Here is a 17,562-nt window from a genome sequence, read left to right as displayed (position 1 = left end):
TATCACATTTCGCATATAACAGAAAAATTAAGAAGCGGAAGGAAAGTTATCTATCTCCTCTTTTGATGAATCTTTGATAGTATCCATGGTTAACAAAACAACTAGGTCATCCTCAAATTATCAAGTATGTTTTTCCCCTTTCAACGATTCCTTTCATTTTTAGATGCTTTATTTATTTTTATTTTTTTCCATTTCATCTCTTTATTGAATTATCGTTCCATGTCGAATTAAAATTAATTTTATTTTGTATCTAATCAGACCATAAAGAAGAAATTAAACAAGTATGTGTTCCTCTTTCGATGAACAAATAATTTTAAGTCAAAATTTGTTTTTTGATACGTGTGTTTTGGCTATTGATAATTCATTTTATCAACGAATTATTGCTTTGCTTTAATGCATAAGGAGTAAATTTCAATTTTTGTTACTCTTTTTTTTTTTTCTTAAATATATGAAGTGTATGTTTTTCTTTTCTTTATTTTATCTCAGTAAGCAATATGTGTAAGGTTTAATTGTGTTTTATAACATTGATAGAAACAACTTCGAGAGACAACAAAAAATGGTAGTAGAAGAACCTTGAAGAGAAGGATAAAACAATCAGCAAATGAATTCAATGCAAAGCAACGGAAATCAGTCAAAGTAAGATCTTGTTTATTCAATATTTTTTAAAATAATTTTCAATTTCATTTATATGAATCTCTTTTAAGTTTTATAATTAGGTCCCTTCAATGAGATAATGTCCAGTTGAAAAACTAGGTTTAGAATTAAAAATTAATCTGGCATGAAATTTTTTGCATGCGTTTCTTATAAGAATGATTATGGATGAAATTCAATTTTAAATCCAATAAAATATGTTGAATATAGTCATCGCAATTCTAAATTCATTTTAATGTGATGAAACATAATTGTATTGGATTTAGTCATCCAATTTAAATTTAATTTTTTAATTAAATTTAAATTGATTAATATAGATTTGATTTAGTAAATCTACTTCAATTTCGTCTTATCTAACTTCAATTTGGTCTAATACATATTGACTTAAACAAGATTCAATCAAGACTGACCTAAACTGAGTCATGCCATTACTCAGTCTAATATTTTACAAATTAAACTAATCTAAACTCACTAGTTTTAAATTTTCTAAATTAAAAAAAAAAAAAAGATAATTCAATCCAAATACAACTAAACAGATTAGATTCAAAATCCAAAAAATATAAATTCAATTTTTAAATAAATCTATTGAAATAAACATAAAAGTAATATAAATTTTTGAATAATTATGAATTGTTGTTGAAGATTTGAACTTTTTGTGCATACTCACTTGCCAGTTTTTCTTATAATCAATTGGTCTGTTTGGATAGGAAAAAGTTGAAAGACATTGGAAGAATCTTGAGGTTTTGTTTTCAGAGGTTAAATCAGTAATCTCTGAGAGGGAGTGTTTGGGTAGTGAGAAGAATATCAATATTCTGTCTTCAAGAATTCAAAGTCCATTGTATAAGCACGTTAGTTCCCCTAAGATGATTACAGATAACAATCACATCAGCAAGAAGGACTTTTCAATTGAAAAAAGCATTAAGATTCCATACATGGAAAAACTACCCTCGTATACATCTTGGGTATATGTGCGTAGGTGCGTTTTACTTCAATTTTCATGCTTCAAATATAAACTTTTATTGTTGACAAATTCATATACAGGGTTTATGTTTATTTATTCTTTGATTTTTTTTCTAAATTTTTCATGCTAAACAGAAATGAGAAAATGGCAGAAGATCAATCAGTTATTGGCAAAGAACAAATGTACTTTGATATAAACAGAGGTGAAATGGTTATATGCAGTGACAGTGAAGAAGAGATTGTAAATCTTGAAGATGTTAAATATGACTTCACTGAGACTGAGGACCAATTTCTGTGGTAAATTAAAATGGAATTGTGGTTGCTTCTACAAGTTTTATTTATTTATAAATTAAAAATAATTCAATAACAATTTTTCATGCTAAGGAAAGGAAACTTCCATCATCATACAGTGTTTGAATATGTTTTTACTACACTAAAACTAGAGAATTATTTTTATTTTATAAAAATTTTGTTTATTTAGTTTCTATAAAATGTTTTTCTTGATTTTTCATTCTTTAATATTTATTTTACAAATTTGAAGAGTCTTTAATGTCATATTTTGACATTATAGCTCAAAACATACATAAATTTAAAAGGTCATTTCACATTTTCTTTAACATATAGACAGGAAAAAAGAACTGATTTTTAATTTTAGAGAAAAAAAGAAAAGCAAAGTAAAAAATTTAGTGGAACCTTCAGCAAAACTCAATATGCAGAGAGCAAGAACATATTTAAACGTTAAATTCAATATCAAACTTGAGTTAGTTTTACATCATCTATAAATGCTTGAAGCTTCTGTATTCTAAAGTCACAATTTTCACTCTTGAATTAGGAAGACACTGAATGAATATGGATCAAATGAAAACGTATTGAATATCGTTAAAGAGTTTGTCAAGACTACTTCTTCACAAATCCAGGTAATTTGGAATGACTTATGAACATGATTATATGTTTCTTGTTGTTAATCCTAATTAATTATTGTAAGTAACCATTTTTGTGTATTTTTCTCATCAAAATATGCAGGAGAGGTTTGAAAAACTTCAAGAAATTAAAATGCAGAGTGGAAACAAGGACTCTAAAGATTGCCACTGTAGAGGATGTGAATCTGATCTTAGGATATGTTTGGAGAAAGGCTTGAGTGCCAGTTCACAGTCTTTGGATAATTTTTTCTGTCGTCATTGCTTGGTAAATTCTAAAACGTTATTCTTTAAAGTTCTTGCCATTTGCATGGTGTCTAAAGATTGTAACGGTATGTCTTGTAATTTTCTTGAGCAGATCTTTAATTGTCCTGTGCATGGCAATTTTCAACCTTTAGTATATCCTGTAAGGAATAATTCTTCAAGTTCTTTTCAATTTAACCTGTGTTACCAACTCCAGCAATAAATCAATTTGATGATTTACTTCACAGAAGGAAAAGCAAAAACCTTGGTCTGGACATGAAGGTGACAGACAACCATGTGGCGATCAATGTGCCATTCTGGTATTCTTCTTTTTCTTTCTCTGAGATTTCTGGTAATTTGTATATTTTCATGTTAGGGCTGTGGAAGAATATAAGTCTAAAACTTTTTCTTGGTTTCAATCTTATTTTCTCTCAGTCAAAAGATGTCAGGCTTTCTTCAGCTGAAGGAAAATGCACAATGCATGATGAATCTTTTAAAAGTCCTGCTGAACATGCTTCAAAATTAACAGTTTCTGGTAGTTCTAACCATGGTCAACGAGACGAGAAGGTTGGGGAACAGCATGCTAAGGAGATAACAAGTAACCTGGATTGGAAACCTCTAGAGAGAGATTTATATTTGAAGGGGATAGAAGTGTTTGGAAAAAACAGGTATGGAGTTTCTCACACTGAAAACACTTAAGTAATTACATTATTATCTTTCTTCTTCAAGAATTTTATTTTATTTTTTTCTGGAAAAATGGTGGCTTCAAACTTAGCTTCAACTTGCATTTGCTTATACACAATCGTGAACTTGAAAAATTACTTATTTTTTCTTGTAATAAGCATTCAATGTTTTCTATTAAGGTTTTGAATGCATTCTTAGGATATTATCTCCCAACTGTTATACAAGTAGAGCAAGTTTTAAAATGCCTATATTTTGAAATCCATTTGTTGCTAACTTTCTCAGTTGTGATATTTGTGTAAGTGTTGGTTTACGCGGTGCTATTCACGATTTGCAGTTGCCTTATTGCTCGCAATTTACTTTCTGGCTTGAAGACTTGCTCGGAAGTAGCTAGTTACATGTTTGCTGAGGAGGAGTCAATGCTCCATGGATCCATGCCACTTACAAATGCAAATAACGATGATCAGGCTAATGCAGAGAGCACGGTGAGAACTGCTAATAGAGACATTTCCTAGTTAGTTAGTTTACTATCACTTTTTGTTAGTGGTTAAAAATATCTGTACGTTGTAATAGATACGGAACTTAGCTATCAAGTCTATGTTGTTTGAGATACTGGACTTAGTATAAAACAATAAAATGTAATGCACAATTGGTGAGAAATAAAAAAAAAAAATACTTTCTCTATTCAAATTCTTCTTCATTCAATTTTGTAGAGTTTTTACATGGTATCATGGAGTCTTTTATGGTTTAATGCATCGTGATATTTTTCTTTTTTGCATCTTCATAACTACTTCCTTCATAGTCGCTCCTCTTATCCTAACATGATTCTTGATTCTTCCAATCCTTATTTCATTACTAGTGATGATAGTTTTGAAATTCCTTTGGTTTTGATAAAAATGAATGGACCTAATTATTATTCTTGGTCTCATAAAATTTCTTTATTCGAAAAACAAACTTCAATTCATTGGTATTCTTCCTCACCCACAACCTAGCTTCGCCATTTTAGATATTACGATCGTTGTAACTCTATAGTCATGTCATGACTCATTCATTTTATTGATGCCACAATTGCTCCAAGTGTTTATTGGATGAATCTGGAATGCTTTGTCCAAAAAATACTATAAGGTAGATATTTTTCGCATCTCAAATATTCAAGAAGAAATCTACGTTCTTTGTCAAGGTCATCTAAGTATAACTGTGTATTTCACTCAACTATAGAAATCTTTATCAAGATTTAGATCAATTTCGTCCTCTACCTTTGTGTTCTTGCGAGATCAAGTCTTCTTGCAATCTTCTCCTTACTAAATGTTCTTATCGTGATGGTGATTTTGTTCTTCTCAAAGGGCTTAATGAACAATACTTCGTTAGCAAAGGTCGCGGTTGTCGTTGTAATTCCAAAGTATGTACTCATTGTGATCACCCTGGACATACGATTGAAACTTGTTCTCGAAAACATGGATCCCTCCTCACATGCAGAATTCTCATTCTTCTCATGATGTTCAAACGCTTAAAGATATTGATGAAGGTCTCAAACAGACGTATCTTTTGTTCTAACTCTTGACTCTTACACTCTAACAACATCAAGCCTTAATTATTCCTTATTCACCAAGCAGACTCACTTTGATTTCACTGTTGTACTCACTTATGTGGATGATTTGATTCTTACAGGGTCTAACCTATCTGAGATAAACCATGTCAAAATTTGTTAAAAGGATCTTGGTTCTCTAAGATTTTTCTTAGGATTTGAAATTGCTCGATCTTGTACAAATATATCTCTTAATGGAAGAAAATATGCTTTGTATCTCTTGGAAGATGAAGGGTTATTAGCTTCCAAACTATTTTCCACTCCTATGGATTTTTCCCTCAAGCTTTCTAAAAATTATTGGATTACATCTTTTGTATGCTTCTATATACTATAGACTCATTGGACGATTGATTTATCTCACCAATTCCAGACCAAACATTAGCTTCGCAATCAGCATGCTTAGTCAGTTTCTCAACACACCTACTTCCCTGCATTTTCAAGTTCCTTTTCGTGTTCTTCGATATATCAAAGGCAAACATGGACAGGGCCTTTTATTTCCTACTCAACCTTCTCTTCACCTTACCTATTTTTCTAATTCAGACTAGGGAGCATGCTCTAATATTCAAAGATCTGTAACTAGCTTATGTTTCTTCTTTTGTTCAACTTCGATTTCTTGAAAATCTAAAAAGCAAAACATTGTCTCGATATCTTCCTCGAAAGCGAATATAGAGCATATTAGCGCATGCCAGTTGTGAAAGTCAGTGATTGGTGTACATTTGGGATTTTGGCATGCATATCACTCGTCCAATTATAATCTTTTGTGACAACAAATATACTCTTCATATTGTGGCTAATCTGATTTTTCATTAGTGTCTGAAAAAATTGAGTCCAAATTAGTACAGATGGTCATTCCTTTTAAGGAACAACTTGCAGATTTACTTCCTGAGTGTCTTGCTCCCAGAGCTTTCCAATACCTTGTCTCCAAGCATGGAATAATTAACATCCATTCCAACGTGCAAGGAGTATGTTAACAAAGATATTTCCTAACTAGTTAGCTTAGTATCGTTTTTTGTTAGCGATTAAAAATATTTGCATGTTGTAACATATGGTGGGCTTAGCTGTCAAGGATAATCGATGCTAGTGTATGTTGTAATAGATGGTGAGCTTAGTTATGATTTATATAACAACACAATGGATGATCGTACAAAAAAAATGCTTTATCTATTAAAATTCGTTTTCATTCAATTTTGTAGAGTTTTCACAATTTTTTTTTTATGTTTTCTTTTGTTGTCTTGATTGTTTCTCAAAGGAGGGGAAAGAGTAACATAATATCAACTCAATAGTTATGAAAATTTAAACTCTTCTTATTATCATTGATTAAGGGCTTTCCAAAATTTATATTTGTCTTGTACCAAGAATTTTCTGCTAAAACAAGTAAAAGGATTGATTTTTTTTTTTTAATAATCTTTTGAAAGGATGATTGTTTGAGACAAGAGGGGAAAAAATAATTCTAAATATGTTGGAAAATTTATGATTTTTAAGTCTCCATTTTAAACTAAAATTTATAAATTCATCATTTAAAATTGAAGATGATATTCTTTTATAAGTTCTTTAAAAAAAATTAAATAAATAGTTCGAGAATCGATAAAAAAAAATCATATACACATTATAAAACTTTTGGCACTTGAATGTACTTTTGGAATGGTATTAGACAGTATGAAACTCCTTTTGAATGTGAGTGATTTTGGTAGGACGAAGAGACACCAAGATCACAGTTGCAGCGGAAAAGGGGGAAATATTCTCGTAAATGTGGTGGACTCTCAGCTAGATGGAGGAAAAAGGGTGATGGGCAAAAACGAAGTAATACACAGTATACTCCTTGTAGGTGTCAAGGAATCTGCACAAAGGAATGCACTTGTCATCGTCATGGTACTCGTTGTGAAAAATATTGTGGGTATGTCAATTTCACTCAATAATCTGTCTCTAAGCCTTTCATATTACTGAACTAAACACAGTAGTTGTACCATGTTTCATATTTCTCATGTTCATGTTTTTGTCTATTAAAATAGCTTTGTTAAGAAAGTTCATGATTGGGAAGGCAGGAAAGTCCATTCTAAATATAAACTGTGATACTTTTTTTTTTTTTTTATCATTTCTACGTTTAGGTGTTCAAGGTTTTGCAGAAACCGGTTCCGAGGATGTTATTGTGCCAAGAGTCAATGCAGAAGTAAACTATGCCCATGCTTTGCAATCAACCGTGAATGTGATCCAGATATTTGTCGAAATTGTTGGGTTGGGTAATCTAAATTAATCAAAAGCATTATATATTCTGTTAATCATTTCAATTTCAATTCCAATTGATATTTTGTTTTGTATAGTTGCAAGGATGGTTCACCAGGGGAGCTAGCCTGGGGTGGAAATGGTCATTGTGGAAATATGAATCTTCTTTTGGGGAAAAAAGAGAGGGTAAGTAACTAATTATTTCTTTCTCTTGTCAATTTTTTAAATTATTTTTCATTAATTTTTCACATTAATCAACAACCACGTATCATAATAGGCCTACATTAAGTTTTGAAAGTTGTTTCTAGAATAGTTGTTTTAAAAAAGCAATAAACAATGACATATATTTTTGTATAATTTTTTATTTCTATCTCTTATTATAATACATTTTTTTTATATTAGTCATTTTTATTTAACAAGTAGTGAACTAGAAAAATGAAGTGCAACAGACCAAAAGTTCACATTATTATATAGACAAGAACACAAACACAGACGAAAAAACATGTAGAAGAACAAATGATACATACTTGAAACACACGTCTTTAAATTATTTCTATTTATTCATTGAAAAAATTGTAAATACATTAGTATCTTACATTGTTTTTCTTATATTTTTCAGATTCTTTTGGCAAAGTCAAATGTTGTAGGATGGGGAGTTTTTGCAAAGGTTAAGATGCATGCACTTGGTTGTATTTTATATAATTTAGAAATATATCATTCTTACTAGTATTTATATGTATTTCAGAACCCAATTAACAAAGATGCTTGTCTCGGAGAATACACAGGTGAACTAATCACTCACAAAGAAGCAGAAAAACGTGGAAAACTATATAATCGAATAAATCACTCTTTTCTTTTTGACCTCAATGATAAGGCAAGTGTATCTTATAAACTACAGTTTTTTTTTTCTTAACTTACTCTTCTACTCTAGCACTTTTGTCATGTACTTAAGCATTATAATAATACCATAAGTTTGTTCAAATAATATAAGATGTAAAATCTCGTAGTTGTTAGTTAACATGTATATCATATAGACATTATTACCATTCCATTATTTAGTTTAATCTATTTATTGTAAACTTAAGTTTTCTAAAATAGAGACATGTAGAGTGTAAAATACTCCTTTGCAACGTATGAAATTTGTATTTATTGTACGGTTTGAAAAATCATTGTTTTATTTTGTTTTTATTAACTTTCATGAATATACCTTTACCCTACCCATTTTTTTATATATATAAAAAAAGAAGTATTGTTTTATTTAAAAACAATTATGTTAAGGTCTTTACATGCATATTTTTGTCTTCAATTTATTATTTGGAATTTTCATAACTTGGAATTTTCATAGTGGGTTATTGATGCTCGTCGCTATGGAGACAAGTTAAAATTTGCAAACCACTCATCAAAACCTAATTGTTATGCGAAGGTTAGTAAAAATACTTCACCTTAGGAGAAGATATACAACTTTACAATGGAACTGTCATAATTTATCAATTGTTGTATCTATTACATAGGTGATGTTTGTTGGAGGAGATCATAGAGTTGGTATATATGCCAAGGAAAATATCAAAGTCGGCGATGAGATTTTCTATGATTATTTCTACAAAAAAGAATGTGCACCATCATGGGCACGTCCATCTGATGATGAGGCTTCTAATGAAAATGGATCAATTGCTTCACAACATGGCAAAGGTAGATAATGTCATTAAGATATTAATATTAAACGCTAATATGCTTAAATTTGTCAACCAAAATACTAACTTTGGTGATTATTAATCCATTGATCAAATTACAAGAATGAATTAGTAATTTTAATTTCCTAATGTGAATTTTTAAGGAATGAGCTATTTCATATGTACCGATTCAACTAATTTTAAGATTAGTATCAATTAACTTCAAGCCAAGCTGTAAATAGAAAAGTGTTTGCTATTTGGTAATTTTTTTCATTGTTAACTTTTCAAGAAATTATCAAATAAAACATGTATTGTGATATTAAATTGTGTGATTATGATGATTGATGAATGTTTTATTTATTTCTTTTTGTAGGAAGAAAGAAATAAGAAGAAGTCACTTAAGTGAAGAGATGCATAGTTCAAGTAAAGTAGATTGCAAGGAAAAAAAAAAGACATTCAAGCTAGAATCTACTTTACTAGAATCAGTAAATAGTGCCACTCTATGCCAATAGAGATAGTTTTATAATGTCACCAATGTGGAAGGATTGATTCATACATTCATCTTTGATATAGGTTTTACTTAGACTCCTATTGCTTATTTTCTCTTCACTTTCCCTTTTATAAAAATTCTTCATCAATTTTGGTGAATTCTTTGAATTTTTAGCATGGATTGTGGTAACTAATCTATGCTCATGGAGTTAATTTGTAGTTGAAGTTGAATAATGTAACTTGTTCACTCTATAAGGATTAACAATTTTCTTAACATGATTTAGGTTCTTGGGAACTATCAACTCCAAATAAATATCTTTACGATTAATTTGTATTCCTGTTATTTAATAAAATATCACATAACATGTCTTTACTAATTTACTTAGTTTGACTAATGAATTTGTCACAATTATCTTTTATTGCACATGTCTCTATAAGGATAAAAAGTCCACTGTTCATATATAGTTTTAATTTTCCTTTAAAGTTTTCAATGTTCATATAAAAGATAATTTTAAAGGAAAGGGTTAGTAATCTAAAGAAATTTCCAAATATAGGAAAAATTAGTGACTAAAACTTGTTTATCACTCTTCAACTTTAAAGCTTAGAAGCATCAACTTCAATAAATCAAATAAAAGAAACAAAATACTTTTTTCTATTGTTGATTAATACATGATACAGAGGCATCCAATCTAAGGATAATTGGTTTAAGTATGATATTTTTATTTACAAATCCAATCAATGATACGCTTTTATTATTATATTTGATTTTTTACGATATACTTATATAATTTTTATTATTATTTAATGGATGTAAATAAGTTGTTATATTATAAAGATGTTATTTATTTCTTTCAATATTAAAACTATATACAATGTTTTTAATGTTTGTATATAATTAAATCTAATTGATCCAAACCTAATCATTCCACTTGTTTAGATTGATTTATTTCTAATTTTGAAAATTTTATATGAAAATTTTGAGCCAAATTTAACTAACAAATTCATTCAACTTTTTTCTTCAAAATGAATAAAAAGAATCTGTAAACATCCGAAATTTTTTATTTGATTGGTCTCTATAAATAATAAAACTACCTAAAAGCAAAGGGTTCGAAAATTTGTACTAAAAAAAACTCATTCAAAAAACCAACGCATATGTTATCTAAGATAAACAAGCAACTAGCACAGAAAATATAAACTTCCAATCATGAAGAAAATAATGTTGATAATTCTTTCTTTAATTCATTTTTATTTATTGTATTATTTTACTTTCTCATATCCTTATTATTGTAAGCAGTGTCACATCTTCACCAATAATTTTAGGATGATTGAAATAATATATTCAACTAAATGTAATTTTAATGTCTATCTTTATGTAAAGCTATTAGAGTTCATCCTCCACACATTGCAAGATAGTAATGAACAAAATTATCTTCTTACAAGCATTCTACACCATTCTTACATTATCTTCTTCCTAAACCGTTCTACACCATTCTTACCTTATAGGTGAACAAATTATATGAAACAACTCCATGAAAGGAATACACACCTCATGATAATGTTCTACCCTTGTAATGATAACGTGTGGTCCTCATGGATCCAGTTCAACCTGTTTTATTGTACTCCAAATTTTGAAGTTTCCTTCATTAACGTGTAGAATGATAAGAACTGCAATCGTAAAATGTTAGAGTGAAGATCAAAATAAGCTAAACTAATGAAGAAAGGGAATATATTTCACAAGCTGTGTATATACAGGTTCCAGAAAAATGAAGAGAAAAAGAGTTTGAAGTGGTAACTGTCATCTACTCTGTAGATGAAAATATAACAATTCATTCCATGTATCTGGAACTCCTGGAAGACACCAATGGCTACAATCTTGAATCCTAGAAGACCGTGTTTTTCTCCCATAAACTGATGGGTGACCATCGATCCTATATGCTGACAAACTAGTTACATTCAACAATGTCACAGGAGTTTTCATTTCCTCTATTATCTGCTCTACGATTATGTTCTTCTCAGGATAACTAGTGCTTAATAAGGTTTCGTTTAGAGGAAGAGTGGCTTCTGTACAATGCCCTCCAGAATTCCAATCACCACCACTGTTGCAAAGGATTAACTTCACTAATCAGCATCTCTGAACATCTTAAACTTGGGAAAATACAAGAGCTATTGTAGAATGAGGGAATATTAGAAACAAACCTGAAATGTGATGGTGCTGAACTTCGAAAGAAAACTCTGGTTTTTCGATGATTGATGTGTCTGTCCACCCATGAAGACCAAGTCTTTAAAGCTTTTCTGAAAGCTGTGGAAACATTTAGCTGGGGATGAACTACACTTCCTTCTTGGTAGTAATAAATCCTGTTAGAGAATCATAACTGTTATATACAGATCAGAGAAATACTGATGTGAATCATGTATTGAGTAATTAAGAATCATGTACAGTTTCATCCTCTCTAACATAATTAACACTTTGAAGTGCAAGTATAGAGTAATGCACACATCAGCAAAGGTTTCTTTCTAGGCCTATAAACTGAAGAAAAGTGCTAACCCAGCTTTTGTTTTGTAATGTGACCACCAATGCGCAGTGTTGAAAACCAAAACATCAGCTCCCTTCCATCTTGATGAACCATGATCAATGGCATCAATTCGCAAGGTTGGTCTTCGTTTCTGCCCAATTCGTGCCTTGCTTTCATGAACTAAGAAATGACTGACATAGTATTCAACCGTACATTGATAATCCTGCAAGGTTGAAAGGGTAAAGTATGAAAACCGAATTCTCCAGGACCAGCCATACATCACAAAATAGAAGTACGGTTCTGCAGAATTACCAGAAACCTGAAACTATAATTTCCCTTCTCTTTCGTAATTTTCCTTCCATGGGTCTCGTACACTCTCGATGGATCTTTAATACCACCCAATAACATGCACAACATTGATTCCCATTGGTTCCTATTAATCGAATCACCCACAAAAACAAGCCTTTTCCCTCTAATCAACTCCAGCATTTTAGTTGCATTGAACCTTCGGAAAAAAACCACAGTACCAAAAAGCAAAACTTTCACTTTCTTCCTAAGTACTGCATCGGTAGAAAAATAAACAAAGAAAAAAAAAATCCCAAAAGATTGAAATTGGGAGTACCTCGGAATGTCACAGTCTTTGGGCTGCCATCTCCACTTAGAGTAGTCTCTATCCAATCTTCCATTCCCCACACAATCAAAACCTTCATCTATGAAAGGACACGAATCTTTGGAATAAAGGGCATAGCTTTCATCAAAAACCCAATACCCTTTTGTTAAATCACACCCTTCAACTCCTTTCTGCTCAACCTTCTTCAAAAAAGGAACTTGAGTATTCCCATCTAAACCTCCAGTTACTATCTTCTTCTGCTCGTTGCCGGGAACCCTCTCAGGCGAAGTTCCATACTCTCGCATTGCCGTGAAATTGACATTCGAAGCACCAACATGGTGTCGTACAGGTTCAGATTTGGATCCGGAGAAGCTTTCCTGGTTCCTGGAAAGACGGTTATCGATCAAAGTTGAAATTTTCTCACCACTGAGTGTGAAGTTTTCGGTCAGGGAATGAACAAATAAAGGTGGGAGTGTTACACTGTCACCGTCACCGACAGAAGAAGAAGAAGAAGAAGAATGAGATGAAGAAGTATTAGTAGTAGAAGTAGAAGTAGAAGTGTTGAAATGAAGATGAATCTGTTGGTGAACTGAAGGAGTGAAATTGGTGAGCCAAGTGGTGAAGGTGGAGAGGAAGAGAATCGAGGAAAACATAGTGAATGAGAAAACCAAAAGCCTAGTGGGTTTCAAGGAGAAACTTCTCTGTCTCTCCATTGCCAAGAACTGTTCTTCAATACGAGTCAAAAGGTAGTATCATACTTCATGCACCAATTATTACGGAAATTGCAAGACAAAAAGCTATTAAATATTAATCGGTGTAGAAAGATGTTAAAGGCAGAAGAAGCAATGTGAGTGACAACAGGCTGCTGGATTCAGAATAATAAATCTCTAATCTTCTGATAAGTAGTATCATCTGTTCACGGTGCAGAACAGGTAATGAGCCAAAAATGCTCCTTAGTTTATGTCATAACTAAAAAGAAAAAGGAAAATATAATAATATATTTACAACTTTAACTATTGTCATTTTATTTTAAAATTTTATTTATTTTTATTATTATGGTTAAATATAATATTTTATTATTAAATGAATGTAAAAGGAAAAAACTGATATGAAATCATAATTTTTCTTGGTAGGGACCGAGAGATACGTCCTTATCCACTATGATTTTGTCTATGCATTATGTTATGAGGTGTTTTTCCTTAAGTGAGAGAGATATACGTATTAATTTTAACTTTTTAAGCATACATTCATCTTCTTAAAATTCTTACAAAAATCTGTGAATTTAAATGTAATAAAATATAAATTTCTATACAAAAGTTTGAGAATTTTCAAACAATAAAAATTAAAATTGAATTGCAGTGTTGGGAATATGTTGTTTATTCTTTGACAAAACGAACCTACACCATCTTCTAATTATTTTAATTACTTTATCTAACTAAACTCTCATGACTCGTCAACCACTTTTTTTAATTATTTTAAGATGGGAATAAAGTCGAAGGTATGTAGTGTATTCTACTCATAATCACATGCACCCAATATCATTATTCCTCGCCGATGCATTTGGAACAAAACACGTTCAGACCCTACTATCAAAATAATTATTTTTTTTTTCTGTTTTGGATTTTATTTTACACTATTTCTTAAAAAAACTATCAAACATATAAAATAACTAAATAAAATCATGTTAGCTAATTAATAATCCTATATTCAAGTTCTAATAAGTATTAAATTAAATATTTAAAGTCTTATAGTCTGCATTGGAAAATATTATATATTAATATCATTGTACAGCTGTGGTCACTTTTCACAGTGGAAAGGAATATATTTTGGTGTATAACAACTTACTAATGGGGTTTGCCCAACATAATCCAAAATATTTAGTAACTTATAAATTCAATTTAGTTTTTCATTTATTATTTTTATTTGTCATTACTTTTAGAGGAATTGACCAGAGGGATGGCAACAAGTACAAGTTTTTCTTTCGTCTTCATCACACTGTAATTATTTTATTGTTTTAAATATTAATTATATAATATTTTTACAAAATTAAAAAAAAAAACAAAGCATATAAAATAAGATATTATTAGTGATTTAACGTCTAAAAAACATATATTCTAAAAGTTTACATAATTGAATACTTAAAATTGAAACTCAAATCTTCATATAGGAAAAAAAATAAACAAATAAATATAAAATATTTAAAAAGGAGTGGAAATAAGTAAATGGGAAATTCATTTTATCATTTTAATTCCTACCATGAAAAATGAGAAAGTTATATTTTTTATAGGAATGTGAAAGTAATTTTGGATAGTTAGAAATGACGAAAGCGAATTATTAGCTTCAGTATCGAAAAAGGTGGACATATGCACGGACATATTCATGGTAGTATTATTGCTTGCTCTTGCTTTAAGGTACACCGAAGTTGGGCCTGTATTTCAACCCAAATTCTTTTAGCTTGGGCTAGAAAGGCCCAGCTGAAATGCCGCGGAAGTTCATAATGTATATACATTTTTTTCTTGTACACATTGTGAAGAAAAGATCTTGAGCCTGAAGCAGTGGTGAGTTCTCTAATTTGGTAGCTGTGTTATTAAATCTTGGATTCTTGTTCAAGTAGTACGTATCGATCAAATTCTTAATTTATATTAATTTCCTCATTGTTCATTCCGTTAGTTTCTTTTATTATACATTTTTTGGCAAATTGGTAGCCATGTTAGAATTTTTTAGAACTTTCTGAGGATGCGTTGCTATAACTTCCATTCCCCATTCTTAGTTTCAACGACAATTATTTGGAGAATGTTGATGTCAGATATGGTTTTGTGTTAATTATGTTCTTTTACAATCAGCATGTTCTTCATTAGTAGCCTAAATCGGAACGGTGGGATGGAGATTGAACGAGTCATGTTTCATCTCAGTAAATCTGATTTGATCCTCTATCTTTTTTATGTTGTTGCTGATAATGATAACAGAGTCACTTTCTTTTATTTTGTTTATTTGTAATAAACAAATGTATGTAGAACGTCGTATAGACAAACGCATTTATAAAATTATTAGCAAAAACAACAAATAGAAATAGTAATTATTTTCAAATAAAATTCATCGTAGTTTATAGTATTTGATCATGATTTTTAAGCGAAATCTGTTAGTTTTACCGAGCAAATTTACTTTTATATTATTATGTTCAACCCCCAAACCTTGTTGGCCCAATCTAATTTATATTTTCTGCACTCTTTCTCGGGTTATCAAGGGAGAATATCAAACTTTTTACTTTCATGATTATGGATAAAGAAAACTGTCTAACAAATATTTTCCTTTACTCATGCATTCACTTGCGATCAATGTTAGGAAAGTTTGTAGAATTGACAAGTTGAGAGATAGTGAAGGAAATGGCTGGTCCTAGGATTGCTCATGCTACTTTGAAAGGACCAAATGTTGTGAAGGAGATAATCATTGGAACAGTTCTTGGTTTAGCTGCTGGCACTGTCTGGAAGATGAATCAATGGAACGAAAAGAAAAAAGTCAGGACATTTTATGATTTCCTGGAAAAAGGTGAGATTGGTGTTGTGGTGGAGGAAGAATGAAAATGGTTGTGTTTTCTGCCAAAACACTCCACTTTTTTGTTTTGCATTTATTTCTTTCTGCGTTCAATTGGCTCTTTATATGTATGTGAGATTACTTGATCTAAGATTAATAAGGATTTTGTACCAAGGTAGAAATTTTAGAGTTTTTTTTTTTTTTTTCATTGCAAAGCTATTTTCCCCAAGCTGCACGAGCGGAGATGTTTTAATGTTGTTTTATCTATTAAACTTTGCAACTAGTTTTTGCAACTAATGTAGTGCTTCTAAAGGATTGCGGAAAGAACATATTACGTTGCTCGATTTTGTTAAACTTTACAATACAAAGCTCGGTATTAATGGAAAAAGTCAGAAGTTAAGGATTCTGGAATATGAAGCTGTCTGTAATACAACTTATCTTCATTACATCCTTTCAAATTAGTTGTCTTGTTTCGTATCATACTGTTAATGCCTACCATAGATTATTCCTCTCATTGGAAACAAAGTGAATTTAAAGGCTGCTTCATGATGGAATTCTAGCCATCCTCGGTGTCCATTCTACGGCGATGACTGTGATAAATTAAAACTTTAAGCGAACGGCAACATATTGGATTGTTGAACAATATGCAAAAATTAAGGAGTTAATTGACTTGTGAGAAATACTTTTTATTTATATTTTCTGATTTTACCCATGTTTATAAAAATGTTCCAGTGACTTCATTTCATTAAAGTACAATCTAATTTTAAGGACATTTCATTTATAAGTGTTGTTAATTTACATTAGATGGGAAGTTCAAGGGGGCATTCCTGTTGATTCACCAAGCTAAAACAAATTTACAAACTAGATATTAAATAGAAATATTTTGAAATATGTTACATTCATAAAATTTGGAGGTTGCTACCAGTAAATGATCATGCTTTGCTAAGTTGTCTAAATCTGAAAAGCACTAAGATACACAGTAAGGTCATTGAAGTATTACTTTTTTCTTGTTGAGTATGACTTGTTTATGGAGCTCATTGCAGGGTGTGGTGTCCTTTTGTGTTGTAGCACTTATAATTTTGTTCAGCCTTTTTCTATAGGTTTGGGACACTGAACTAAAATTTGGACCATTATTAATGGGATGAAGATTGGTTCCGGACCATTTTTTCTGTTGATCCATAATTTTAACATCTATTCATAATTATGCATTTTAAAATATAAAAAAATATATTTTAAATTTATATTCCAGATTTATATTTCAAATTGTGTATTCTAAAATTTAAAAAATTATATTCTAAAATATTCAATATAAAATACTTTTTTATTATATATTTTATGATACAATTCGACCTTCAATATTTAACTATTAAATATATCTCATGTTTATAATCGTGTCAAAAGCAGCATTATAATTGACACAAAAACTGTTCCCTTGATTTGAAAATAATAAATGCACATTACAGTGTTATAAATGAGAGAGAGAAATCAACAT

General features: G+C 30.4%; 3 protein-coding genes across 3 annotated transcripts; 2 read left to right on the top strand and 1 right to left on the bottom strand.

Annotated features, from left to right (window-relative positions):
* Positions 1-3,066: 3,066 nt before the first annotated feature.
* LOC106756978 (histone-lysine N-methyltransferase EZ2-like) lies at positions 3,067-8,954 on the top strand. The gene is made up of 10 exons (XM_022779027.1): positions 3,067-3,123; positions 3,207-3,439; positions 3,790-3,937; positions 6,729-6,931; positions 7,143-7,274; positions 7,356-7,443; positions 7,877-7,924; positions 8,003-8,131; positions 8,603-8,680; positions 8,769-8,954. The coding sequence occupies exons 1-10, from the start codon at positions 3,067-3,069 to the stop codon at positions 8,952-8,954; spliced, it is 1,302 nt and encodes a 433-aa protein (XP_022634748.1).
* A 2,168-nt stretch (positions 8,955-11,122) lies between these two features.
* LOC106757136 (protein trichome birefringence-like 6) lies at positions 11,123-13,478 on the bottom strand. The gene is made up of 5 exons (XM_014639733.2): positions 12,552-13,478; positions 12,242-12,434; positions 11,962-12,152; positions 11,613-11,771; positions 11,123-11,512 (listed from the first exon to the last, which is right to left on the bottom strand). The coding sequence occupies exons 1-5, from the start codon at positions 13,250-13,252 to the stop codon at positions 11,212-11,214; spliced, it is 1,545 nt and encodes a 514-aa protein (XP_014495219.1). The 5' UTR covers positions 13,253-13,478; the 3' UTR covers positions 11,123-11,211.
* A 2,316-nt stretch (positions 13,479-15,794) lies between these two features.
* LOC106757539 (cytochrome c oxidase subunit 5C-2-like) lies at positions 15,795-17,304 on the top strand. Its single transcript, XM_022778988.1, has one exon. It carries the CDS (start codon positions 15,923-15,925, stop codon positions 16,115-16,117), a length of 195 nt encoding a protein of 64 aa, XP_022634709.1. The 5' UTR covers positions 15,795-15,922; the 3' UTR covers positions 16,118-17,304.
* The last annotated feature ends 258 nt before the right edge of the window (positions 17,305-17,562 follow it).

The sequence above is a fragment of the Vigna radiata genome, chromosome 3, assembly GCF_000741045.1.
Source record: "Vigna radiata var. radiata cultivar VC1973A chromosome 3, Vradiata_ver6, whole genome shotgun sequence".
NCBI lineage: Eukaryota > Viridiplantae > Streptophyta > Magnoliopsida > Fabales > Fabaceae > Vigna > Vigna radiata.
The sequence above is the reverse complement of the archived record's forward strand: the minus strand, read 5'-3'. Positions and strand labels throughout refer to the sequence as shown.

Bases quoted from the DNA above. Each gene is read 5' to 3' on its own strand.
- LOC106756978 (XM_022779027.1), top strand. From the start codon at position 3,067: ATGTGGCGATCAATGTGCCATTCTGGTATTCTTCTTTTTCTTTCTCTG. The intron at 3,124-3,206 runs GTAATTTGTATA...ATTTTCTCTCAG, and splicing joins TTCTTTCTCTGAGATTTCTG to TCAAAAGATGTCAGGCTTTC. The intron at 7,275-7,355 runs GTAATCTAAATT...TGTTTTGTATAG, and splicing joins TGTCGAAATTGTTGGGTTGG to TTGCAAGGATGGTTCACCAG.
- LOC106757539 (XM_022778988.1), top strand. From the start codon at position 15,923: ATGGCTGGTCCTAGGATTGCTCATGCTACTTTGAAAGGACCAAATGTT.
- LOC106757136 (XM_014639733.2), bottom strand. From the start codon at position 13,252: ATGGAGAGACAGAGAAGTTTCTCCTTGAAACCCACTAGGCTTTTGGTT. The intron at 12,435-12,551 runs GTACTCCCAATT...TTTTTTCCGAAG, and splicing joins AAAGACTGTGACATTCCGAG to GTTCAATGCAACTAAAATGC. The intron at 11,772-11,961 runs GTTAGCACTTTT...ATTCTCTAACAG, and splicing joins CATTACAAAACAAAAGCTGG to GATTTATTACTACCAAGAAG.